We start from the raw sequence: 26897 nt of genomic DNA on the forward strand, positions 1-26897 counted from the left end.
CCATAAACAACAGAGGATCTAAGACCGATCTCTGCGGAACCCCACTAGTTACTGATCTCCATTCTGAAAAACACCCTTCCACCACCACCCTCTGAATTCAATGACTAGGCCAGTTCTGTAGCCATCCAGCCAGCCCACCCTGAATCCCATGTGATTTTAGTTTTTGCACCAACCTGCCATGTGGGACTTTATCCAATGCCTTACCAATGTTCATGTAAACTACATCCACAGCCTTTCCCTCATCACTTATCCTTGTCATCGCTTCAAAAAATTCGATCAGTTTGGTGAGATATGACCTTCCTCATTTGAAACCTTGCTGCATGTTACTAACTAGTCCATTTTTTTCCAAATGTGCATACAGCTTGTCCCTCAGTATCTTCTCTAAGATCTTCCCCACCATAGATGTCAGACTCACGGCCTATAATTTCCTGGATTATCCCTGCTTCCTTTCTTGAACAAGGGAACAACATTGGCCAATCTCCAATCCTCTGGAACCTTGCCTTTGGTCACAGAGGATGTGAAGATATCTACTAATGCTCCAGCTGTTTCTTTCCTTGCCTCTCGCTGTAACCTGGGATAGATCCCATATGGCCCTGGGGACTTGTCTACCTTAATGAAATTTAGGATTCCCAAAACTTCCTCCTTTGATATATTGACATTCCCTAGAGTATTCACACACTCATCCCTGACCTCAACATCAGTCATATCTTTCTCCTCAGTGAACACAATATAAAGTACTCATTAAGGATCTCCCTCACTTCCTGTGGCTCCATGTATAGCTTCCCTCCTCTGTCCTTGCTACCCTTTTCCTTCTGATATATGCGGAAAAAGCCTTGGGATACTCCTTGTCCCTTTTTGCTGAAGACATTTCATGGCCCCTTTTAGCCTCCTAATTCCGTGTTTAAGTTCCTTCCTAATTTCTCCATACTCCTCAAGGGCTTAGTCAGTTTGTAGCTGCCTCGACCTATCGCATGCTTCTTTTGTCTTTTTGACTAAGTTTACAATTTCCCTTGTCATCCATGGTTCCTGAATCCAGCCACAGCCTGCACTTGAATCAAACTGGCCTTTAAAAGCCTCCCCCATGCCAGGCATAGATTTGCCCTCAAATAACTGCTCCCAATCCACATCCCCCCCAGTTGTTGTCAGATCTGGATGTAATTGGCCGTCGCCCAATTAAGCATCCTCAACCAAGGGCCACTCTTGCCCTCTCTAGGACTACATGAAATCTTATGGAGTTATGGTCACTGAGCCCAAAATGTTCTCCTACTGAAACATTGCTCACCTGTCCTGGCTCCTTCCCTAAGATCAAGTCTGGTAAGGCCTCCCCTCTGGTTGAATTGTCAACAAACTGTCTCAAACAGCAGTCCTGGAGACAACTAACAAACTGTTTTCCATCCAAGCCCCCAGCTATAAGGGAGTGTCAGTCATTAAGAGGAAAATTGAAGTCACCCACCACAATCAACCTGCTTTTTTCACAACTTTTTCACAACTGTATCTGACCACAAACTGCTTCTCTGTCTCCCATGGGCTGTTGGGAGATCGAGAGAAAACTCTCAATGCTGCGATTTCACGCTTCCTATTCCTGAGTTCCACCCATAATGTCTCACTGCAAGATCCCTCCGATGTGTCCTCCCTCAACACAGCTGTGATGTGATCCCTAATCAGCTATGCAAACCCCAACCCCTGCCCCCCCCCCACCCCACCCCCGTCCCTTTTGGTTCCCTTTCTGTCTCATCTAAAACAGCCATATCCTGGGATGCTAAGCTGCCAGTCCTGTCCCTCCTCAAACCATGTCTCCATCATGGCAATAACATCACAATTCCATGCAGGAATTCATGCTCTTCGTTCGTCTGCCTAACCCGCTATACTTCTTGCATTGAAGTAGATGCACTCCAGACCTCCAGCCTCCCTGAGCCCCGTGACTTCCCTCTGCCTGCTCTTACTCTGCGCTGTGCGTATCTTAGTCTCTCCTTTGCCCCCAGCCCCTGCACTTACTGGCCTATTGTTCTGGTTCCCATGCCCCTGCCACACTAGAAGTATATAAAGAAATACTGAATTTCCACCAATTTTTAGGATAATCTGAAACTCTCTTTGAAACTGTTGACTAAATATCACAACAGCTACATTCATATAGTGCCTCCAATGGAACACCACAAAGTCCTACAGAGGAATTAAAGCTAGAGATCTGATGATGGGTGATAAGTGAAAATGAAGAAGAATTGGTAGGCAGAAACCACTTGACAAATTTTAGTAAAAATAGAATCGGGTGCTCTATGGCTTTGGTGTATCCTTTTCCTGGACCTCATAGGGTCATGGTGATACAGCATGGAAACAGACCCTTGGTCCAACTTGCCCTCGCCCACCACATACTGTAAACTGATCTGGTCCCTTTTGCCAGTATTTGGCTCATATCCCTCTAAACTCTTCATTTTCATGTAGCCATCCAGATGCCTTTTAGATGTTGTAATTATAACAGCATCTGCCACTTCCTCTGGCAGCTCATTCCATACACACACCACCCTCTTTGTGAAAAAGCTATCCCTCAGGTCCCAAATAAATCTTTCTCCTCTCACCTTAAACCTGCTGTTTCAGTTCTTGTTAATACAACCATTGTGAAAACTTCAAGGGCATGAGGAGAATAGGAAGACAACAGAAAATGCTCAACTAGAAATATTATCTCATACAAATTTCTATCAGATGGAATTTGGCAGCATTGAATACTTTGAATGAGCCAGAAAGGAGAGGTGATGCTGGGGGAGATAAGGAAGCTAAGAATAGGTAAATACCTGCTCTCAACCTGAAGGCATACGTGCGTTACTATGTAGCTACTTCACATAGCACCAGCGACGCAGTTTTAAAAAATATAATTAAGGGTTAACTGTTCGGTGCTTGATGATTTAGATAGGTATAACATCACACATTCTGTGAAGAACCAGAATGAAACTGTTCACATCCCCCAGAACAGCTTCAGCAATATGCCTCTGATATTGAAATTGCACAAATGATGATATGGAGATTTTGGAAAGGGGACAGAAATGGTTTACTAGGATATTGCCTGGTTGGAGGGCATTAGCTATGAGGAGAGACTGGCTAAACCTCCACTGGAGGAACAACACCTCATTTTCTGCTTGGGGACCCTACAACCCTCCAGACTCAGTATTAAGTTCAATAATTTCAGGGCCTAAGCTCTCCCATGTCCCAGCCCCACACCCCACATGCCACGCCTTGTTACCACATTGCCTGCCATTACACACCCCCTGTTGTTAGTCACAAACAACCCCCATTAACAATTATTCACCCTCCCAGCCTGATCGTTAGTAACTCCTTTGTCTGTCCAAGTGTCTTTCTCCTTCTTTGGGCTCCATCCTATCACTTACTCCCTACCCTACCCACCTCCCTACTTTCTGCATATAAACTGATGTTTTCCCAGCCACCATCTGTTCTGAGGAAGGGTCACCGGACCCGAAGCATTAACCTGCTAGACTTGCTGAGCTTTTCCAGCAACGTTTTTCCTGATTTACAGCATCTACAGTTCTTTTAGTTTTTATATGGATAACTCTCCATTTGTTTTCACTTGAGCATAGGCCAACCTGATGGAGGTTTGCAATTTTATGAGAGATATGGATAGGATGGATAGTCAAAGTCTTTTCTCCAGGGTAGAAATGTCAATTACCAGGGGACTAGGTTAAAGTACAGATGGTGTGGGGGGCAGGTCTTTTTTACACAGAGGCTGCTAATTGCCTGGAATACATTGCCAGAGGAAGTGGTGGATGCAGACACAGTTACAATGTTTAAAAGGCATTTGGATAGGTACATGAATAGGAAAGGTTTGGAGGGATATGTGCCAATTGCAGGCAGTTTAGTTTAGGATTGTGTTTGGTGTAGACTGTTTGGACCGAAGCGTCTGTTTCTGTGTTGTATGGCTCTAGGGGTGGGGATGGGGCAGTGGCTACACGGTGGCTCAGTGGTTAGAACTGCTGCCTCACAGCACCAGGGACCCAGGTTCAATTCCACCCTCCAGCAACTGTCTGTGTGGAGTTTGCACGTTCTCCCTCTGTCGGTTTGGGTTTCCTCCAGGTACTCCAGTTTTCTCCCAAAGATGTGCAGGCTAGGTGGATTGGCCATGCTAAATTGCCCGTAGTGTTCAGGGGAGTGTGGATTAAGTGAGTTATAGGGGGATGGGTCTGGGTGGGAGGGTCTGAGGTTCAGTGTGGACTTGTTGGGCCAAAGGGCCTGTTTCCACACTGTAGGGATTGTGTGATTCTGAGACGACTCTCTAAAAGGCTTTTAGTTCAGAAAGATGTCGTGTGCAGGCACAGCCTTGGTGGGCCGAAGGGCCTGTTTCTGTGACATACTGTTCTTTGTGCAGGATGGAATATTACGAGGTAAAACCAAGCCCGTGTGATGAAAGCTGAATAGATAGTATGGCTAGGGGTGGAACGAGAGCCTTCCACAATGCTGGGGAAGAGTGGGACCCACTAAAACTCAATCTTCTAAAAATGTGAGATTCTTATGTTGCACAATTACTGTGAGAAAGTAGACTTGTGATACATGCCTTTGTGGTAGCCACACATCGCATCATTGGTAAATATACCAGGATCACCATTCGTCTGAAAATCTTTGAATGTGTAAAATTCCTACTGCCTTCAGATGGTAAAGGTATTGACATTAGAGGTAGTTCAGTGCAATGAGGGAAGTCCATGCCAGTGTTTGTAAGACATCCTCACAGGGTTACTGTTGCAGGAAGCAATGGCAACAAAGTCAACTGTTTGCCTCCTGGAAGTGGATGCCCCACCCACCCTCCCCACACCTCCACTGAGAACCCTGCCTGCTAAGGTCCCATTGTGGTCATCAGCAATCTCTTTGCTGTCAGTACCAAACTGAGAAATGAATACTTATAGTCATCTCAAGATTAATGCTTTCAAAGTGATGGTTAAGAGTTTCCAAGGTAAAATGTAGACTCAGAGCTAAGCCATGCATTAATCCAAATCTTCCTACTTTCCCCTTGCCAGTCGTCAATTAGTCTTTCAGCTATTGTCTTTGCTAGATATACGTGACAGCTGTTTCCTCTCTGTACTCTTTCATTCATCATTAAATTGGTATTGTTGCTGGGCTGGTTTGGTGATTGTGATGTAACATTGACTGACACAACCTGAGCTTACAATGTTCTCTCTGTTTTCTGATGTACAGCTTAATGCATGCTACAGCATCACAAAGAAAACATTAAGAACATCCCAAAAGCTCTTCCATGTCTTATCTGGAGGTACAATGAAGCCATCTTGACAGCTACAGGAACAGAGTATGACTCTGAAAAACAAATAAATGTTGTTTTTGTGATGAAGCAGCAATCCTTCTTAGAATACAATTCCAAAATATTGAGTCAGGGCAAAGATCCAAACAACAAGAAATTTGCCAAAGTTCAAATCTTAATGGAAATGCTTCAGAGATTCTCATCCAGCTATTGGTCATTGACATCAAAGTAATGTCTGATCATCAGCCATTTGATCTGGAAACCTTTCTCCAAAACAGGTTCAAAGCATTGTCAAAAATCCATCAACTGTCAACTCCAAAAATACACCTTAGGATCAGTTGTGTTCAACAGATGCCAAAGTTTCCCAACTGGACCTCTCCAGGTTGTTAAGATGTCAGTCTGAGAGTTACTTTTCAAACAGATAGATAGAAAGTTTCCAAAAGGCAAGGAGGCCATAATTTTAAAAAGAGTATATCATTCGAATGTGAGCCTTGAGAAAAGATGAAAAACAGATGATGTATATAAGACAGGATGTATCCTGATGGTCGGGAAATATTACCTCAATCTCTTTTAATGTAATAGGATAAAGATCATGCCTATCACGAATATCCCTCACATTTCCAACCTCTGTACTGATAGTTTAGATTAAAAACTCATTGCAGATGTTCCTCAGAGTAGTGTCCTAGGTCCAAGCATCTTCAGTGGCTTCATCAATGATTTCCCTCCGTCACAAGGTCAGAAGTGAGAATGTTTGCCGATGATTGCACAATGTTCAGCACCATTCGTGACTCCTCAGACACTGAAGCAGTCCGTGTTCAAATGTAGCAAGATCTGGACAATATTCAGATTTGGCTGACAAGTGATTGATGTCACATTGATGCCACACATGTACCAGTCAATAAGCATCTTCAACAGGTGAAAATCTAATCATTTTCCGAAAATTGACATTCAACGGCATGATCACCATTGAATCCCCAACCATCAAAATTTTGGGGTTACAATTAACCAAAAATTTAATGGCATCTTTACTTTATTCATTCACAGGATGAGGGCATTGCTGGCCAGGCAGCATTTATTGCCCATCCCTAATTGCCTAGAGGGCAGTTTAGCGTCAACTGCATTACTGTGGGTCTGGAGTCACACGTAGGCCAGGTAAGGATGGCAGTTTCCTTCCCTAAAGGACATTAGTGAACCAGATGAGTTTTTCCAACAATTGATGATGGATTCATGGTCATCATTAGACCCTGAATTCCAGATATTTTATTGAATTCAAATTCCACCATCTGCCATGGCAGGATTTGAAGCCAGGTCCTCAGAACATTTTCCGGGTCTCTGGATTAACAGTCCAGCGGTAATACCACTAGGCCATTGCCTCCCCAAATAATGTTGTTACAAGGACATTCAGAAGTTGGGGATTCTGTGTTGAGCATTTCATCTCCTGACTCCCCAAAACCTATCGGCCAGCTACAGGGCACAAGTCAGGAATGTGATGCAATATTCCCCACTTGCCTGGATGAGTGCAGCCCCAACAACACCCAAAGAGGTTCAATATCATCAGGACAAAGCAGCTGCTTGATTGGCAGTTTGTCTACCATTGTCAACGTTGAATCCTTCAATCATTAAGAACAGGGCCAAATTGCCCCTCTCTGATGAAGGGTCTAGGCCCGAAACGTCAGCTTTTGTGCTCCTGAGATGTTGCTTGGCCTGCTGTGTTAATCCAGCCTCACATTTTATTATCTTGGAATTCTCCAGCATCTGCAGTTCCCATTATCTCTCTCTCTCCATCGACAATAGTTCCCTCCAAAACCATGAGCTCTACCATTTAGAAGACAGCAGATACATGGGAGCACCATCACTTGTAAGTTCTCCTCCAAGCCACTTGCCCTCCAGACTTGGAAATAAATTGACGTTCCTTCTGTGTCAAAAAATCCTGGAATTCCCTCCTTAAAAGTACTGGGGGTGGGGGGTCCCTTCACCTTAATGGTTCAAGAATGTGGTCATTCACCACCTCCTCTAGGGCAATTAAGGACAGGAAATAAATGTTAATGGCCTGCAATACCTATATCCATGAGCAAATAAAGAACAAATATTGATTTAATGAAAGCAATGGATGTTATTGTTATGGAGTTGCATCTTTTTGGATCTGAGACCAATTGTTCTGTGACACAAAACACGTGGTACATGATGTTAACAACACTCATCATTCTTAAAGGTAATGTGGATGCAGGATTCGAGCAGGAGCTTTAGGATTGTACCCCAGCAGAGGCAAAATTGACAAACTCTCTCTACCGTCACTCCAATTCAACACCAGCTTGGATGCTGGGTTCGGTCTGCCTTTCAGGACCATATGTGTGGCAATCCTGGGAGCTGATAGAGACAGATCAAATGTTTGAACTGGAAACACATCTGGCTATGTAATGAGATAACAAAGTGTGGAGCTGGATGAACACAGCAGGCCAAGCAGCATCTCAGGAGCACAAAAGCTGACGTTTCGGGCCTAGACCCTTCATCAGAGAGGGGGATGGGGAGAGGGAACTGGAATAAATAGGGAGAGAGGGGGAGGCGGACCGAAGATGGAGAGAAAAGAAGATAGGTAGAGAGGAGAGTATAGGTGGGGTGGTAGGGAGGGGATAGGTCAGTCCAGGGAAGACGGACAGGTCAAGGAGGTGGGATGAGGTTAGTAGGTAAGAAATGGAGGTGCGGGTTGAGGTGGGAGGAAGGGATGGGTGAGAGGAAGAACAGGTTAGGGAGGCGGAGACAGGCTGGACTGGTTTTGGGATGCAGTGGGGGGAGGGCACGAGCTGGGCTGGTTTTGGGATGCAGTAGGGGAAGGGGAGATTTTGAAGCTGGTGAAGTCCACATTGATACCACTGGGCTGCAGGGTTCCCAAGCGGAATATGAGCTGCTGTTCTTGCAACCTTCGGGTGGCATCATTGTGGCACTGCAGGAGGCCCATGATGGACATGTCATTGAAAGAATGGGAGGGGGAGTTAAAATGGTTCGTGACTGGGAGGTGCAGTTGTTTATTGCGAACCGAGCGGAGGTGTTCTGCAAAGCGGTCTCCAAGCCTCCGCTTGGTTTCCCCAATGTAGAGGAAGCCACACTGGGTACAATGGATACAGTATACCACATTGGCAGATGTGCAAGTGAACATCTGCTTGATATGGAAAGTCATCTTGGGGCCTGGGATGGGGGTGAGGGAGGAGGTGTGGGGGCAAGTGTAGCATTTCCTGCGGTTGCAGGGGAAGGTGCCGGGTGTGGTGGGGTTGGAGGGGAGTGTGGAGCGAACAAGGGAGTCACGGAGAGAGTGGTCTCTCCGGAAAGCAGACAAGGGTGGGGATGGAAAAATAGCTTGGTTGTAGATGGTGGAAGTTTCGGAGGATGATACGGTGTATCCGGAGGTTGGTGAGAACGAGGGGGATTCTCTGGGGGCGGTTGTGGAGGGGGCGGGGAGTCAGGGATGTGTTGCGGGAAATGCGGGAGGCGCGGTCAAGGGCGTTCTCGACCAGTGTGGGGGGAAAGTTGCGATCCTGGAAGAACATGGACATCTGGGATGTGCGGGAGTGGAATGCCTCATCCTGGGAGCAGATGCGGCGGAGGCAGAGTAGTTGGGAATAGGGGACGGAATTTTTGCAGGATGGTGGGTGAGAGGAGGTGTATTCTAGGTAGCTGTGGGGGTCAGTGGGCTTGAAATGGTCATCCGTTTCTAGCTGGTTACCTGAGATGGAGACTGAGAGGTCCAGGAAGGTGAGGGATGTGTTGGAGATGGCCCAGGTGAACTTGCGGTCGGGGTGGAAGGTGTTGGTGAAGTGGATGAACTGTTCGAGCTCCTCTGGGGAGCAAGAGGCGGCACCGATACAGTCATCAATGTAACGGAGGAAGATGTGGGGTTTGGGGCCTGTGTAGGTGCAGAAGAGGGACTGTTCCACGTAACCTACAAAGAGGCAGGCATAGCTGGGGCCCATGCAGGAGCTCATGGCCACCCCCTTTGTCTTTAGGAAGTGGGAAGAATCGAAAGAGAAGTTGTTGAGGGTGAGGATGAGTTCGGCTAGGCGGATGAGTGTGTCGGTGGAGGGGGATTGGTCGGGCCTGCGGGCAGGAAGAAGTGGAAGGCCTTGAGGCCATCTGCATGCGGAATACAGGTGTATGGGGACTGGATGTCCATGGTGAAAATGAGGTGTTGGGGGCCAGGGAATTGAAGTCCTGGAGGAGGTGGAGGGCGTGGGTGGTGTCACGGATGTAGGTGAGGAGTTCCTGGACCAAAGGGGAGAAATTGGAGTCCAGATAGGTGGAGATGAGTTCGGTGGGGCAGGAACAGGCTGAGACAATGGGTTGACCAGGGCAGGCAGGTTTGTGGATTTTGGGAAGAAGATAGAAACGGGCCGTGTGGGGTTGGGGAACAATGAGGTTGGAAGCTGTGGGTGGGAGGTCCCCTTGGTGATGAGGTCATGGATGGTGTTGGAGATGGTGGTTCAGTGCTCGGGGGTGGGGTCATGATCGAGGGGGCGGTAGGAGGAGGTGTCGAAGAGTTGGCGTTTGGCCTCGGCGATGTAGAGGCCAGTGCGCCATACTACCACTGCGCCACCCTTGTCTGTAGGTTTGATGGTGAGGTTGGGGTTGGAGCAGAGGGAGCGGAGGGCTGCCCGTTCTGCGGGGGAGAGGTTGGAGTGGGTGAGAGGGGTGGAGAGGTTGAGGTGGTTGATATCTCAAAGGCAGTTGGAGGTGAAGAGGTCAAGGGAGGGTAAGAGGCCCGGGGGTGGTGTCCAGGAAGAGGACTTGTGTTGGAGGCAGGTGAAGGGCTCAGTGGAGGGAGGGTTAGGCTCCCGGTTAAAGAGGTAAGCGTGGAGGCGAAGGCGACGGAAAAACTGCTCTAAGCCCAAATGTGACTGGTATTCGTTGATGTGTGGGTGGAGGGGGACAAAGGTGAGCCCCTTGCTTAGGACGACTGTTCGTTCTCAGTCAGTGGGAGGTCTGGGGGGATGGTGAAGATGCAGCAGGGCTCAGTGTGGCTATCTTCTCTGGGGTTGCTGGCTGTGGAGGTTGTGGGCGGAGCGATGTGGTCGTCGCCTGTGGGCGGGGTTCCGTCGGCGTCCGCTGTGGGCAGGGTTCCGTCAGCGTCCGCTATGGGCGGGGTACCCACGAGCACCAAACCACCATCTCCAACACCATCCATGACCTCATCACCTCAGGGGACCTCCCACAGCCTCCAACCTCATTGTTCCCCAACCCCGCACGGCCCGTTTCTATCTCCTTCCCAAAATCCACAAACCTGCCTGCCCTGGTCGACCCATTGTCTCAGCCTGTTCCTGCCCCACTGAACTCATCTCCACCTATCTGGACTCCATTTTCTCCCCTTTAGTCCAGGAACTCCCTACCTATGTCCGTGACACCACCCACGCCCTCCACCTCCTCCAGGACTTACCATTCCCTGGCCCCCAGCACCTCATTTTCACCATGGACGTCCAGTCCCTATACACCTGTATTCCACATACAGATGGCCTCAAGGCCTTCCACTTCTTCCTGCCCGCAGGCCCGACCAATCCCCCTCCACCGACACCCTCATCTGCCTAGCTGATCTCGTCCTCACCCTCAACAACTTCTCTTTCGATTCCTCCCACTTCCTACAGACAAAGGGGGTGGCCATGGGTACCCACATGGGCCCAAGCTATGCCTGCCTCTTTGTAGGTTACGTGGAACAGTCCCTCTTCCGCACCTACACAGGCCCCAAACCCCACCTCTTCCTCCGGTACATTGATGACTGTATCGGCACCGCCTCTTGCTCCCCAGAGGAGCTCAAACAGTTCATCCACTTCACCAACACCTTCCACCCCGACCTCAAGTTCACCTGGGCCATCTCCAAAACATCCCTCACCTTCCTGGACCTCTCAGTCTCCATCTCAGGTAACCAGTTAGAAACTGATGACCATTTCAAGCCCACCGACTCCCACAGCTACCTAGAATACACCTCCTGCAAAAATTCCATCCCCTATTCCCAATTCCTCCGCCTCCGCCGCATCTGCTCCCAGGATGAGACATTCCACTCCCGCACATCCCAGATATCCAAGTTCTTCAAGGACCGCAACATCCCCCCCATAGTGGTCGAGAACGCCCTTGACCGTGCCTCCTGCATTTCCCGCAACACTTCCCTCACACCCCGCCCCACCACAACCGGCCCCGGAGGATCCCCCTCGTTCTCACACACCACCCCACCAACCTCCGGATACAACGCATCATCCTCCAACACTTCTGCCATCTACAATCCGACCCCACCACCCAAGACATTTTTCCATCCCCTCCCCTGTCTGCTTTCCGGAGAGACCACTCTCTCCGTGACTCCCTTGTCACTCCACACTCCCCTCCAACCCCACCACACCCAGCACCTTCCCCTGCAACCGCAGGAAGTGCTACACTTGCCCCCACACCTCCTCCTTCACCCCCATCCCAGGCCCCAAGATGAACTTTCATATCAAGCAGATGTTCACCTGCACATCTGCCAATGTGGTATACTGTATCCATTGTACCCGGTGTGGCTACCTCTACATTGGGGAAACCAAGCAGAGGCTTGGGGACCGCTTTTCAGAACACCTCCGCTCGGTTCGCAATAAACAACTGCACCTCCCAGTCGCGAACCATTTTAACCCCCCGCTCCCATTCCTCAGACGACATGTCCATCATGGGCCTCCTGCAGTGCCACAATGATGCCACCCCAAGGTTGCAAAAACAGCAACTCATATTCCGCTTGGGAACCCTGCAGCCCAGTGGTATCAATGTGGACTTCACAAGTTGCAAAATCTGCCCTTCCACCACTGCATCCCAAAACCAGCCCAGCCTGTCTCTGCCTCCCTAACCTGTTCTTCCTCTCACCCATCCCTTCCTCCCACCTCAAGCTGCACCTCCATTTCCTACCTACTAACCTCATCCCACCTCCTTGACCTGTCCATCTTCCCTGGACTGACCTATCCCCTCCCCACCTCTACTCTCCTCTCCAACTATCTTCTTTTCTCTCCATCTTCGGTCCGCCTCCTCCCCTCTCTCCCTATTTATTCCAGAACCCTCACCCCATCCCCCTCTCTGATGAAGGGTCTAGGCCCGAAATGTCAACTTTTGTGCTCCTGAGATGCTGCTGGGCCTGCTGTGTTCATCCAGCCTCACATTTTGTTATCTTGGATTCTGCAGCATCTGCAGTTCCTATTATCACTGGTTATGTGATGAACTTGCTTCAATACCATCATTCCACCCTGCTGTTTATAATCACGTTATAATCCCATTAAAATAACATAAAAATCATCTCACTTATAAAACTGTATCGTCACAACCAAGCCGCTCACTAAAAATAATATCCAATGATTCAAACACTCAGACTTTACAATATGTAAAACTTCGTCAATCTCAAGCTTAAGCCATTATGAGGTTGAACAATAACTGTAACAATCCGAAGTATGATAGTTCCGCTGCTGCTTTAGCTGTGTCAGCGTGTAGGAAAGGTTAGGAAATAGGAGCAGGAGCGGGCCGTTCAGCCCCTCAAACCCACTCAGCCATTCTGAGGACTTATGGCTGAGCCTCTATTACTGTGCAGGGGAACATTTCAAGGTGGGTTTGAGGAAATGGGCATGTTTGGAAATTCTGTTGTGTTTGAGATTAAATAGGTGGAGGTGTGTGTGTGTGTGTGTGTGTGTGTGTGTGTGTGTGTGTGTGTGTGTGTGTCTGTGTGTGTGTGCGCGTGTGTGTGTGTGTGTGCGTGTGCGTCCTTGTGTGTGTGTGTGTGTGTGTGTGTGTGTGTGTGTGTGTGTGTCTGTGTGTGTGTGCGCGTGTGTGTGTGTGTGTGCGTGTGCGTCCTTGTGTGTGTGTGTGCGCGTGCGTGTGTGCGAGTGTCCGTGTGTGTGTGTGTGTGTGTATGTGCATGTGTGAGAGTACATGTTTGTGTGTGTATATGTGTGTTTGTGTACATATGTATGCGCGTGTGTGTGTGAATGGGAGTGAGTATATGTATTTGTGTGAGTGCATGTATATATGTTTGTGTGCGTGTGTGTGCAAGAGACTGTATGTATGAGTGTGTGTCTGTGTGAGAGTATGTGCGTATGTGTGTGGATGTGTGTGTGTGCATGTGTCAGTGTGCATGTGAGTGTGTGTGCATGTGCATGAATGAGTGTGTGTGTGTGTGCGTGTGCGTCCTTGTGTGTGTGTGTGCGCGTGCGTGTGTGCGAGTGTCCGTGTGTGTGTGTGTGTGTGTATGTGCATGTGTGAGAGTACATGTTTGTGTGTGTATATGTGTGTTTGTGTACATATGTATGCGCGTATGTGTGTGAATGGGAGTGAGTATATGTATTTGTGTGAGTGCATGTATATATGTTTGTGTGCGTGTGTGTGCAAGAGACTGTATGTATGAGTGTGTGTCTGTGTGAGAGTATGTGCGTATGTGTGTGGATGTGTCAGTGTGCATGTGAGTGTGTGTGCATGTGCATGAATGAGTGTGTGAGTGTGTGCGTGTGTGTGTATGTGTGAGCGCACATGCATGTCTGTGTAGGTGGGGTAGTGGTGATCACTGATGATGTTCCCTGACACTTGTTATTTTGTATGTCTTTAACAGTTACTGCTATGGGACTTTAGACTGGAGGAAGCTACAGGGTCAGCGGGGTCCAGAAACACATTCACACCAAACTGAATAAATCCTCATGCACTTTCTCACACAGCCCCATGATACTCCTGGAGTTTTATCCAGCTATCTCAGTCAAAAAGCTTTATGGCAATTCTCCCAATTTCATTGAACGGTCTGAATCGAACACATTGCCTTGTTTGGGTGCCATCACTCAAGAATCAACTGCAGTGAGGATTATGATAAACCAGGAAAAACCATTCGCTGTGTTTCCCGCTTTACACCATTTGGAGCATTCACCACAGTAACAAACCTGAACATTGTCAAAATTAGATCTGACTTCATACAGTTGTTTTCCATTAGCTTGCTGATTATTTGCAGATCTGAAATCTGCTTTTCATCTCCTTTCAACTACCATAAAGAAAATTCCTTCAAATCTAGATCTGAATATTGCTCATCAGTTGAAAGGGTGACTGAATATAAATCAAGCTCGAATGATTGTCATGGAAACCTGGCCATTGGCTGTAAAACTAGAAAAAGCAAGTGAAGAGTAAAGTTCTAAGTAATGAGGTCTTTGTGGAGACTTGATGGTTCGCGCTGTATGCACTCATCACATGAGCCTGGCTCCCATAGCAGCTCCTCAGTGCAGCTGCCAATCTCACCCACTGTTAGGAATACCCTTGTCCACAGGGATGGCTTGGAGGAAATTCATTCCTCCTCTAAACAAGAAACTCCCCTCAGTCCTTTCTCCCCAATACGGCTCAGCAACTGGTTACATTGTAGCACTGATAAAGAGAATTAAATTCTGATCCTATCAGGTAAGGAATAGTGATAATTCCTCAACCACCAATGCTCTGTAGCAGCAGTATCTACAAGGTGCACTGCAGAAATTCACCATGGCTCCTTAGGTATCATGCTTCAAACCCATGACTACTTCCATGTAGAAGGACAAGGGCAATAGATAAATGGGAACACCACTGCTTGCAAGTTCCTCTCCAGAACATTCACTACCCTGATTTGGAAATATGTTGCTGTCCCTTCAGTGCTGCTGGGTTAAAATCCTGGAACTCCCTCCCTCAGGACATTGGGGGTCAACCTACAGCACATGGACTGCAATGACTCAAGAAGGCAGCTCACCCACACCTTCTCAAGGGGGCAACTAGAGATGGGCAAGAAATGCTGCACCAGCCAGTGACACACAAAATCTGAGAGTGAATTTTTAAAAAGAGTATAAAACAAGGTAGGAAGATTAAATAATGCGTTTAAATTACACTTTTCTTTCTTTGCGAGTGAAACCGGTGTCATTGTCTCAGCCAGTATTTATTGCTTGTCACAAACAGCATCAGATGAGCCTTCTGCCTGGAACTACTGCAGTCCTTGCAGCCTGCAGTGCTGTTAGGGACAGAGTTCCAAGATTTTAGCCCAATGACAGTAAGGAACCGCAATATATTTCCAAGGCAGGATGCTATGAAGCTCAGAGGGGAACTTGCAGGGGGTGGCTCTCCCATGTACCTGCTGCCTGTCCTCCTCAATGATTGAGGTAGTGGGTTTGGAAGGTGTAGAATGGATTAAGCTAAACCGGAAGCCAATAAAGATTGAAGGGAAAAAGTAGACAAAGCAAGAATATGTATTCTCAAAACTTCAAGGCAAAAAAGTTAGAAATGACCATTCCTCAAGCACAGTCTGATTTTTTCTGCAGTTATTTTTGCCCTCAGATAAGGATAAAGTTAGACTGTGAGATTTGCTGCATGATATAAGTCTGAGATGTCAATTTGGATGTTCTCACATGACAATTTGATACCAAAGATAGCCTGGTACTTTACCAGGAAATTAGTGATGCTTTAAATTTTACTCAGTACACGTTACCAATGTTTATAGATGCACCACAGAAAGCAGCCCGTCTAATGCATCATTGCAGGGTAGGCAACTTCTCTGCCCAACACTGCAAGAAACTACAGCCCAGTCCATTGGAAAAACCAGCCTTCCATCCACTGACTCTGTCTACACTTCCCACTCTCTCAAGGAAGCAACCAACATAATCAAAGGTGCCTCCCACCCCGATTATATTCTCTTACGCCCTCTTCCATCAGGCAGAAGATACAACAATTTGAATACACGTACCAACACATTCAAGAACAACTTCTTCCCTACTGTTATCAGACTCATGAATGGACCTCTCATAAATTAGAGTTGGTCTGTCTCCGCACCTTCTCTGTAGCTGTAACACTACATTCTGCATTCTGTTCTATTACCCTGATGTACTTAAGTAAGGTAGCATTTTCCTGGATAACACGCAAAACAATACTTTTCACTGTATCTCAGTACATGTGGCAGTAATAAATCAAACCAAATCAAATCTGTTAGACATTATTATACAATTTGGGACAGAATGATCTGAGCATGATTTAGCTTCTGTAAAAAATATGTTATTCGATGCTATATTTCCGAGACAAAGATTTTGTAGGATACAGAACTCAGTGGGAGATAAATATCAGTAGAAATGCCCATCGTTAAGTGTAGCGAGTGAGCCATTTTCCTGTAAACAGTTCAAACTGTAGTGTTTGATTCTATGATTATTTACTGTCTCTACCAAGACAAAAAAAAAACTTTATAAAGATCAATCACCGCAGGCTGCTATGTGATATCTCCAAACAGCCAACTATTACCCTAACTTGGGGTTGGATATATCTTGCCCCTGTGAGGTGAATTTTTGATTGGGGTGGGGGAGGAATGGAGGGACGCGAGCTTTAAATTCACTGGTGACCAGCTATAACCAAGAAGTCACAGGTTACGGGTGAAAAATTAAGACATTAATAGCTTGCTGATACTTCAAATAAAAAGAAGCACTTTCTGTGCCTCCGAAATGCATTTCTAACACTTTGAAACAGAATAGCAAAACACATGCCCCGTGTAGAAAGCTGCTTTCAAACAATACGCACCAGATATCAAGTCAGATTTGGAAAGTTCTCTCTCAGTGGCAAGAAATTTTCGCAAAGGGCAAAATGCTGACATGCCAGAGCTGGGGATTATTTGAAAAGCAATATGAACACAGTGGGCTAAATCACCTTCTTCCGTGCCATATCATTCTATAACTCTGACCTTTGAAACAAACCTGCTAAATTACAGCAGATTGAGTAGATGATGATACTTTTCTCAATAATTTCATTGGCAAAGCAGAATAATCCTCATTATTCTGTTTTGTCAGTGAAATTATTGAGAAAAGTATTATCGCCTATCAATCCACATTATTCTGCTCTGCCATTCAATGAGATCATGACTGGACTGACAATCCTCAACTTCACTTTCCTGCATTTCCCTATAACTTTTGATTCCTTTCCTGATTAAAAATCAGTCTATTTCAGCCTGAATATGCTTAATGACTCATCCTTGACAGCCCTCTGTGGTGAAGAAGTCTACAGATACGCTTCCCTCTGAGAGAAAGAATTCCTCCCTATCTCTGTCTTAAATGGTGGGGGTGAGGGAGGCTCTCTTACTCTGAGATTCTGCTCTCTGGACCTAGACTCTCCCACAAGGGGAAACTACCTACCCTACCAAGTCCCTTAAGAATGTAGTTTTTTTAAAGAGTTCAGTCAGGATGTGAATGTTGTTGGTTGGGGCCTAAGTTATTGCCCATTCCTAACTGTTCAGAGGGCAAGCTCAGAGTCAATCCCCATTATTGTGCATCTGGAGACACATGTAGGCCAGACCAGGTAAGATTTCTTTCCATAAATTACTAGGGGTCACGATTTCAAGGTGAGAGGGGAAAAGTTTAACGGAGATATGTGTGGAAAGTTCTTTACACAGAGGGTGGTGGGTGCCTGGAACACACTGCCAGTGGAGGTGGTAGAGGCAGGCACGATAGCGTCATTTAAGATGTATCTAGACAGATACATGAATGGTCAGGGAGCCAAGGGATACAGATCCTTTGAAAATAGGCGACAGATTCGGACAGAGTATCTGGATTGGAGTAGGCTTGGAGGGCTGAAGTGCCTGTTCCTATTCTGTAATTTTTTTGTTCTTTGTTCTAAAGGATACTTGTGAACCAAATGGGCTTTTGCAACAATTGGCAGTATTTACATTTTGTTTCAATAAAGTTACCTTTCATTCTTCGAACCTGGAATGTGTTCCTCTCCTAACACTGGCCCTCCATACCCGGGCTCAACCTAGTAGATGTTCCTTAGATACGCCGCCAATGCGATTAAATCTTTCCTTAGATAAAGGCCCAAAAGCATTCACAGTATTCCATCTGGAAGGACGCGGGCAGCATCAATACACCACCCCCTGCAAGTTCCCCTCCAAGCCACTCACCATCCTGACTTGGAAATACATGGCAGCTTCTTCAGTGTCGCTGGGTCAGAATCCTGGAATTCCCTTCCAAATGACATTGTGGGTCAACCTACAGCACATGGGCTGCAGAGGTTCAAGAAAGCAGCTCACCACCACCTTCTCAAGGGGGCAACTATGGACAGGCAATAAATGTTGGGCCAAGCCAGTGACGCCCACATTGCTCAGAAGGAAAAGCTGATCTGGGAACACAGCTTGTCTTGTGAATTTTAGCTGACACGCTGCATGTGGGTTTTCTTGAATTTTGTGTCGCAACAAGACCAGGTTGGTAATAAGGCCCATTCTTGAGGCTGATTTTAGCTGGGCACGTGGTCTAATGGGTATAACGTCCAGTTTTGGTGGTAATCAAGTTTTGATCAGGTGATTGCAGGATCAAATCTAGTGGATAGTCAGAGTCTTTTACCCAGGGTGAAAATGTCAAATATTAGGTGAAGGGTCTAGGCCCGAAACATCAGCCTTCCTGCTCCTCTGATGCTGCTTGGCCTGCTGTGTTCATCCAGCTCCACACCAGTTCCTACTATCTCTGAAACAATTTCAACCCCACTGTGAAGCCTCTTTTAAGGATGCCTACCCTGAAGAAGTTACCCTCCTCCCCTGAAGGGTCTAGGCCCAAAACGTCAACCTTTTCTGCTCCTAAGATGCTGCTTGGCCTGCTGTGTTCATCCAGTTCTGCACCTTGTTATCTCAAATGTTAGGTGGCATAGGTTTAAGGTGAGAGGGGGCAAGTTTAAAGGAGTTGTGTGAGGCTAGGTTATTACACTGAAGGTGGTAGGTGCCTGGAACATGCTGCCAAGGGAGATGGTAGAAGCAGATACAATAGCAATATTTAAGAGGCATTTAGACAAACACATGAACAAGCAGGGAATAGAGGGATATGGATCACATGCAGGTTAGTTTAGTTTAGTTTAAATTAGTTTAGAATGGCATCTTGGTCGGCACAGACATTGTGGGCCGAAGGGTCTGGTCCTGTGCTGTACTGGACTATGTTTTCCTTATAGTGTTTCCTGTCTATGAAATAAAATATAAAATCTATTAAATGCTTTTGTACACACAGAACCATCCAGAATATCTTTTTTTACGGAAGTCACTTACCCACGTAGCCTGGGGTACCGCACGCTGTAGACATAACGTCTCCTGTGCCTTCCATTTTGGACAAACCAAAATCACTGATCATAATTTTGGATTCTTCGTCAGGGCTGAAGTACAAGAGGTTTTCTGGCTGAGTAAAGATTTGAGAAGAGAACACACAAGACTACTTCAATCTTCTCCTATTGGGAGTGAAAATAAAATTAACAACTATGAGATGAATGGTAGCACTGATGAGAAGTTTTTGTCTGAAGGTGATCCACAGCCCATTACTGGGTCACTGTGGAAGGAACAGACTTTCTGGCTGCAGGTTTTCCCAGAAAGAGGGCAATGTAGTCTCCAGAATGAGATGTGGGTCTCACTGGCCAGGCCAGTGTTTAGTCCCATCCCTAACTGGCCAGACAGTAGGTTAGAGCCAACTACAACATTACAGTCTGGAGTCACATGTAGACTAGATCAGGTAAAGATTGAGGATTTCCTGAAGGCAGTTAGTGAACCAGATGGGTGTTTATGACAATCATCAGTGTTTACACAGCCATCATTTGGCTAGATTGTTAACTTGAGTTTTCTTTTTAAATTGAAGTGAAAAATCACCATCTGCCATGATGAGGTTTGAGCCTTTAACTCCTGATGTAACCCTAGAGTCCTGGGTTATCAGCCCTATGACACCACCACTATGCCACTGACTCTCCTCACTGAAAGGCCTCTATTTTTAAACTAAACATGTTGGGATGTTCGAATTCTTCAACTTAAAGCTGAAGATTAGTTTACTTGTGGATTAGAAGTTTCACCTCCAATTTCAGCAGACAGCAGGAGAATTTTAAGGAGAAATGGTAAATTACGAATAAAGAGTGAATTGCAATGACCATGAAATTAATGTGTTTTTGGGAAGGAAATCTGCTGTCCTGAGCCAGTCTGGCCCATTTGGTCTAAAGATGTGCAGGTTAGGTGGATTGGTCATGGGAAATGTAGGGTTACAGGGGGCTGGGTCTGGGTGGGATGCTCTTTGGAGGCTTGTCGTGGACTCGATGGACTGAATAGCCTGCTTCCTGCACTGTGGGGGTTCTACGATTCTATGATCTGAGACTCTGGTCCCACAGCATTGTGGTTTACTCCTAATTGTCCTCTGAAATGGTCCAGTTATATTCAAGCAGGCAGTTCAACCCTTATCTTCAGAGCTGTAATTAGTGCTGGCCAGTAAATGCTAGCTTTGCTGGTGAATACCCCATGCTAAGAATGAAGTTTACGAGAAAGCTTTAATGTTTATCTCCTTTCTCAGTTTGATTGCTTTAAATGTTAGATGCTGGAGTGATTATCAGTGCAGTCTATTCACTAAGACTGACAGTGTGAAGGAAGTGAACTTAATTAGGCATTTGCACTTCAAGTAATATAATGACACTTTTGGATCCTAGGTTAACTGCGACATCCACTCAAACCAGTTGTGTTCAGGCTCTGAGATCTTCCCCATTCAGTTCTCCTGACGTGATCATTAGCATTCCCTGTCATCAGTAAAACCATTCCAAAAAATTCTCTCGCTTGCAGATGGATGTTGACATTGAGATTCTTTGCCACCTTTATGTTAGATGAACAGGAACTGACGCCTCAATCTGAATGTATTGAGGTGTCACTGTGGGAGCACTAGAGCATTTATTGCTTCACAACTAAAATCACTGGATACTTTCGTCATTATGACCTTGCTCGCCTCTGTCCCTGCCTCAGGCTAGCTGCTGCTGAAACCCTCCTTCATGTCTTTGTTACATACAGTCTTGATTACTTAAATTCCCTCCCGGGCAGCCTCCCAAAGCTTAATGTAAGCTTTGCTAATCATATCCAAATTCACACCAGCCACATTTGTCATTACCCCTCCGATCGCCCATCTATGTTGGTTCCCGATTAAGTAACACCTCAATTTTAAAATGGTCACCCATGTTTTTAAACCACTCAACATCTCCTCACATCTCCCCCTTCTCAGAATCATGGACAATCCCCTCAGTCAGGATGCACACACAACACCAGGTTATGGTCCAACAGGTTAATTTGAAATCACAAGCTTTTGGAGCGCTGCTCCTCCATCAGTTGAAGTGCCTATGCTAATGTTAAATGTGCTTATGATTTTAAATCACCCTGTTGGATCATAATCTGGTGTCGTATGACTTCTGACCTTGTCCAACCCAGTCCAACACATCCTCATCAATTCCTTCTGAAGAAGGGTCCCGACCTGAAACATCAGCTTTCCTGCTCCCCGATGCTGCCCGGCCTGCTGTGTTCATCCAACTCCACACTATGTTATCTCTGACTCCAGCATCAGCAGTTCTTACTATCCCTGAATCCCATCAAAGCAGTCTGCTTTCTTCCAATTATACATTGTGCTGATTTCAATTTTAATTGCCACGACAACATCTTCAGCTCCATCAGCCCTAAGCTTTGGAATTCTTTCCCTAAACCCCTCCACTTCTTTGCCTTCTGCCCTTCTTTAACACCTTCCTTGCAACCAATCTCCCATCTCTCCTCATATCATTCTCTGCGGTTCGGTGTCAAATTATGTTTGCGAACATAGTAGTGAAGTACCATTTTACAGCATTTAGGAGGTTTTTAGAAATGTAAATTGTTGGTACAGACAAATGGCTCAGGACCATGCAGTTAATCTACCAGATTCATTTGCTGTTTTAAGATTGGGGCCTGAATAACTTCATGAGATCACTTGGATTGCTGGAGGCTCATCCCAACATCCTTTTGAATTCTGGCTGCAGTGTAAAGCTGCAATATCTGGTTTTAAAAAGGAGAATCACACATAAAACAGCAAAATGCTGGCACTGCAAAGCTGGACTGGCCCACAAAATGTTAGCAGAGGAAAAGCAAAGGCCTGTAATCTGATATACAATATTGGGTCAATTTTAAATCTCCTACAGTGTATCAATCATTGCAGATTACCTAACTCTGTTTAATTCTGAAATTAATTTTAGATGTTCTGATCTTTGAGTAGCTTCACTTTACAAAGACCTTTTGTAACAGTCATTAGGCTAATAGATCATATCATCAAGGCTGTACAAATATGTTGCATCATGTTACAACAGGGCATTATTCTTGACATAGCGGACTAACAAGATACAACAGTCTTACTGATGATGGAAGATATGTTTGCAATATGATCCGGTGTGGCAGGATTATCACCATATTCAAAAAAAAAGCCTTGGCTCAATCTGTTCTGTTGGAATGGAGTTGTGAAATGACAGTCTCCATATGTTAGCTCCAACCGATGGAATAACAAATCTTCAACAATAATAATGGCACAATTTAGTTTAGGGTTCAGTTGAAATCTCTTACAGACAGGCCAAATTTAATTTTAACCAGTTTTAAATCAATCATTCATTGACAATGTTCTTAAAAACAAAGAGAGACTTGTATCGATATAATGCTTTCAATAATCTCTGGACAATGCAAGTGACAAAAAAATTGTTCAATTCAATTCAAGTCCCATTCCAAAGCACTTTACAGCCAACAACATGGCCACTGATATAATGGAGGAAATATGGCAGCTAATTTCTGCACAACCAGCTGCCAAAATCTGAAAAGATGATCAACTTTCATTATTTTGATGCAGGGACCATGATCAGTCAGGACATAAGGATAACTGACTCTTCTTCAAAATGGCACGGGATCCTTTATGCCGAATTGAGAGACCACACGGGACCTTGGTTTAACATCACATCTGAAGGTTCGCACTTCTGTCAGTGCAACATTCCCTCAGTACTGCAACTGAGCATCAACCTAGACTTCTTTTTTCCGTAAGTCTTGGCGTACAACCTTCTGCTCAGAGACAAGAAAGAGCAACCAACTGAGTCTTGTCTGATTAAGAGGATCAAACTACATGGGGCTGAATGTATTGTGTTAACTTTTGACTCTGCTTCTTTTAATGCTTTGGACCAGCATCTGAAGTAGGTCATTTGGACCCGTGAGCATGCTCTGCTATTCAACAAGATCTTGGCTGATCTAATGACTCCAAATTCCTGCCTCTACTCACTTGCTTATTAAGAAGCATCCTACCTGTTATATTATAAGGTTCCCTTGGATGTTGGAGTGTGTTGTGTCAGTGAGTGGGGGACCTTGTCATTATAGAGCTGATAGGAACAATCATCAACTTTCTCTAACCACAGGGTGAAAAAAGCTTCTGGCTTAAGTTGGGGGACAGTCCCTGCTCTTGGGGCTAACACCACCTCCCATACCCCGCCTCCTGGCTCACCGATGTGGAGATTCTTCCTTGCTGTCCCACTACTCAAACCCCTGACAACAGTACCCCCTCACCCTCAAATACCCCCCTATACCCATACCTCTCCAACAACTACAGCTAAGCAGCTAGGAAACTTCTAGAATTAGTACAGGCCCAACGTAAACATGCTCTCACCATTTTCCAGAACATTCTGTTGGTTTTTCAGAAGGGGTACAGTGCTAGTAGTGGTTAAAACTAAGTGGAATTCCATGGCTAATGTGCCCCATAAATTGGAACCAGAGGGTAGCGAGTCTGTGGAACTCATTGTCATAGAGGGCTGTGGTGACCAAGTTACTGAATGCATTTAAGAAAAAGATAGGTTCTTTTTCTCATTATTCATTAACAGGATGAGGGTGTCACTGGATAGGCAACATTTATTGCCCATCCCTAGTTGCCCAGAGGGCAGTTAAAGAGTCAACCACATTCTTGGAGGTCGTGAAATTATATGTGCACCGGCCCAGGTAAGGATGGCAGTTTCCTTGCCCAAAGGACATTAATGATCAAGATGGGTTTTTCCTGGCAATCAGCAATGGATTCATGGTCATTATTAGATTCTTAATTCCAGATATTTTTTATTGAATTCAATCTGCTGTGGTGGGATTCGAACCCGGGTGCGCGGAATGTTATCTGCGATAATATCACTAGGCCATTGCCTCTTGATTAGTTAAGGTATCAAACATTACACAGAGAGAAGTCAGGAGAATGGGGTTGAGAAATGTACCAGCCATAATTGAATGGCAGAGCAGACTCGATGGGCCAAATGGCTAAATTCTTCTCCTATATCTTTTCTTATGGAAATGAGAAAACAAAATAATTAAGAATACCAGTCTGGCAGCCATTCACAAGTTCTTGGTAGGGTAAGAGTCATTGGGAATTTTTGAAAAGCCATGAACATGACTCTCTCACTTTATGTTCTAACCCTCTGCTTATCACTGTTCCTGGCAACGCAAGACTTTGTACATTTATCAAATGGGCAAGTTCTAACAGGACATTAGGAACTTACCTTCAAGTCTCGATGAACAATGCACATTTTATGCAGATATTGCACAGCATCAAGAACTTGGCGTATCAGAGTACTAGCGTCTTTCTCTGTGTAAAATCCCTTCTCCACAATCCTGTCAAACAGCTCCCCTCCAGATACCCTGGCAACCAAACAGAAAGATGAAAGAAAAGTTAAAACTTATTTTTCTTCTCAACATAAGGTTTTACTTGCTTGGGGGAAGAAGGTTTGGTCTGTTATCTGACTGCAAGACACAGATACAAATCTTAATAATGAGGCTACAAACCTTCACATTTGTTTTTAAGAGACTGGTTCCCAGAACAGGATACAACAGTCTACTTGATGCTGGGTTCAGTCGCCACCCCACACCACTCGCCCCAACCCCACGTCTTGGGCGACTATCTGTGTGCAGTCTGTGTATTCTCCCTGTGTTTGTGTGGGTTTCGTCTGGGTGCTCCAGTTTCCTCCCACATTCCAAAGATGTGTAGGTTTGGTGGATTAGCCATAGGAAATGCAGGGTTACAGGGATGGGGTGGGTCTGGGTGGGATGCTTTTTGGAGAGTTAGTGTCGACTCGATGGGCCAAATGCCTACTACCACATTGTAGGGATTCTGTGAGTATAAGAAGCCCAGGGTTCTTTAAGCCTTGTTAATCACACTTTCGACTTGACCTACAACCTTCAGCGATTTGTGCACAAATGCTCCTAAATGTCTCTTATTGTGTACACTCGACTTCAGATATCAGGCTCAACAAACTCCTGGGATGGTGGGACCAACATATGAAGAGATACTGAATCGGTTAAGACTATCTTCACTGGAGGCTAGAAGAATATTGGGGGCGGTGTGTCTCAAATAAACCAATAATATTCTAACAGGACTAGTCAGTGTAAACACAGGGAGCATGTTCCTGACAACCAGGGGTCACAGTCTAAGGATACAGGATAGGCCATTTGGGACAGAGTTGAGGAGAAGCGTCTTCACTCAGAGAGTGGTGAGCCTGTGAAATTCTCCGCCACAGAAAGCGATTGAGACCAAAACCTTGAATAATTTCAAGAAGGAGTTAGATATAGTTCTTAGGGCTAAATGGGATCAAAAGGTATGGGGGGAGAAAGTGGGAACAGGGGACTGAGTTGGATGATCAGCCGTGATCTCATTGAATGGTAGGGGAGGCTCGAAGGGTTGAATGGCCTATTCCTGCTCTTGTTTTCTATGTTTCTGTCCCACAGACTGTGGGGGAGGCAAATAACCAGAAAAAGTGCTTTATTGTAGTTTTTATTGAGGGCTTGATGCTAGGAAGGACTGGGAAGATTCTGCTGCTCTATATCTCTCTGGCACGGGGTGAGATTTTAACCCAAACTGGCTCCTGGGCAGGATTAAAGTTGGCATCTCGCTCCCCTCTGCTTAACGTCTTATCCAAATGGCAGCACCTCTGACAGCACTGGGCATGCTCAGTCCTGCCCCACAGGGTTATGTGCGAGCAGGAGTCAACCATCTGGTCTCCAAGTCTGTTCCACCAGCTATCCAGGTCACATCTGATATGAGGGTGAATTTAACATCATCTTCATTCCTAAGCCCTGCCAGAGTCTTCATATTCAAGTGGGGATTGATCCCACAATGTCCCAATTCAGCAGGTCAAAGGGCAACATACCATGCCAAGCCTCAAAGACATGCATTTACGCCCATGTAGCCGAAAGGCCTATAATAACATTAGATTTGTTGTTATAACACTGCCAGAATTCTTATACCGATGCTGGCAGTTCAGAACAGTGTACAACAATTCACAGCAACATGATACAGAACCAGGGACAGTAACCATCGCTGAAGGGAGAAATAGGCTCCACCGCCCAACGGAGCGAAGAAACAAAATCACCTAGATTTCATTGAGAATGCCAGGCCGTTTTCATTAAGGATTGGAAAAATTACTGAGCTATTGTTCATTATTCACAATAAAAAAGGGCTTTACAGATCTCAATCATTGCTAACACCAGAGGCGCATGAGTGTGGAAATGCTGATTTACTCTCGAGAATGTAACATTAATTCATCTGTGCCTTGCGAGCTTTCGGGGAGAGATTGATCTGGAAATTACAAGGATAACCCAAAAAATAAATACCCAACTCGGCATTGCGTTTATTTTTGTAGCAGGTTTGCTGATGGATGCTGATTCAATGTCTCCAGAAAGCTGATTGCCTAAGCAAATGACAAAAGACTGCTGTGATGCAGTGGTAATGTCCTCACTTCTGGGATAGAAGATTCATGTTCCATCTGCTGCAGGGATGCATCACAACATAACACTCCACAGTATGTCTGATCAGGTGGATTCAAAACATTTCTATTAATGCGATCAGAGGTAGTAGGA

The 26897-nt window shown here is 45.7% G+C and overlaps 1 protein-coding gene across 1 annotated transcript in view; it reads right to left on the reverse strand.

The window, feature by feature from the left end:
• Positions 1–26897, reverse strand: part of camk1da (calcium/calmodulin-dependent protein kinase 1Da) — a 423644-nt gene that overhangs the window by 87080 nt on the left and 309667 nt on the right. Inside the window, exons 4-5 of the mRNA XM_059654830.1 lie at positions 24545–24683; positions 19281–19407 (exon numbers count right to left, since the gene is read on the reverse strand). Of these exons, the coding sequence (XP_059510813.1) occupies positions 19281–19407; positions 24545–24683 (266 nt within the window). The remainder of the gene's footprint in view (positions 1–19280; positions 19408–24544; positions 24684–26897) is intronic.

This window comes from Stegostoma tigrinum, chromosome 25 (assembly GCF_030684315.1).
Source record: "Stegostoma tigrinum isolate sSteTig4 chromosome 25, sSteTig4.hap1, whole genome shotgun sequence".
Lineage (NCBI taxonomy): Eukaryota > Metazoa > Chordata > Chondrichthyes > Orectolobiformes > Stegostomatidae > Stegostoma > Stegostoma tigrinum.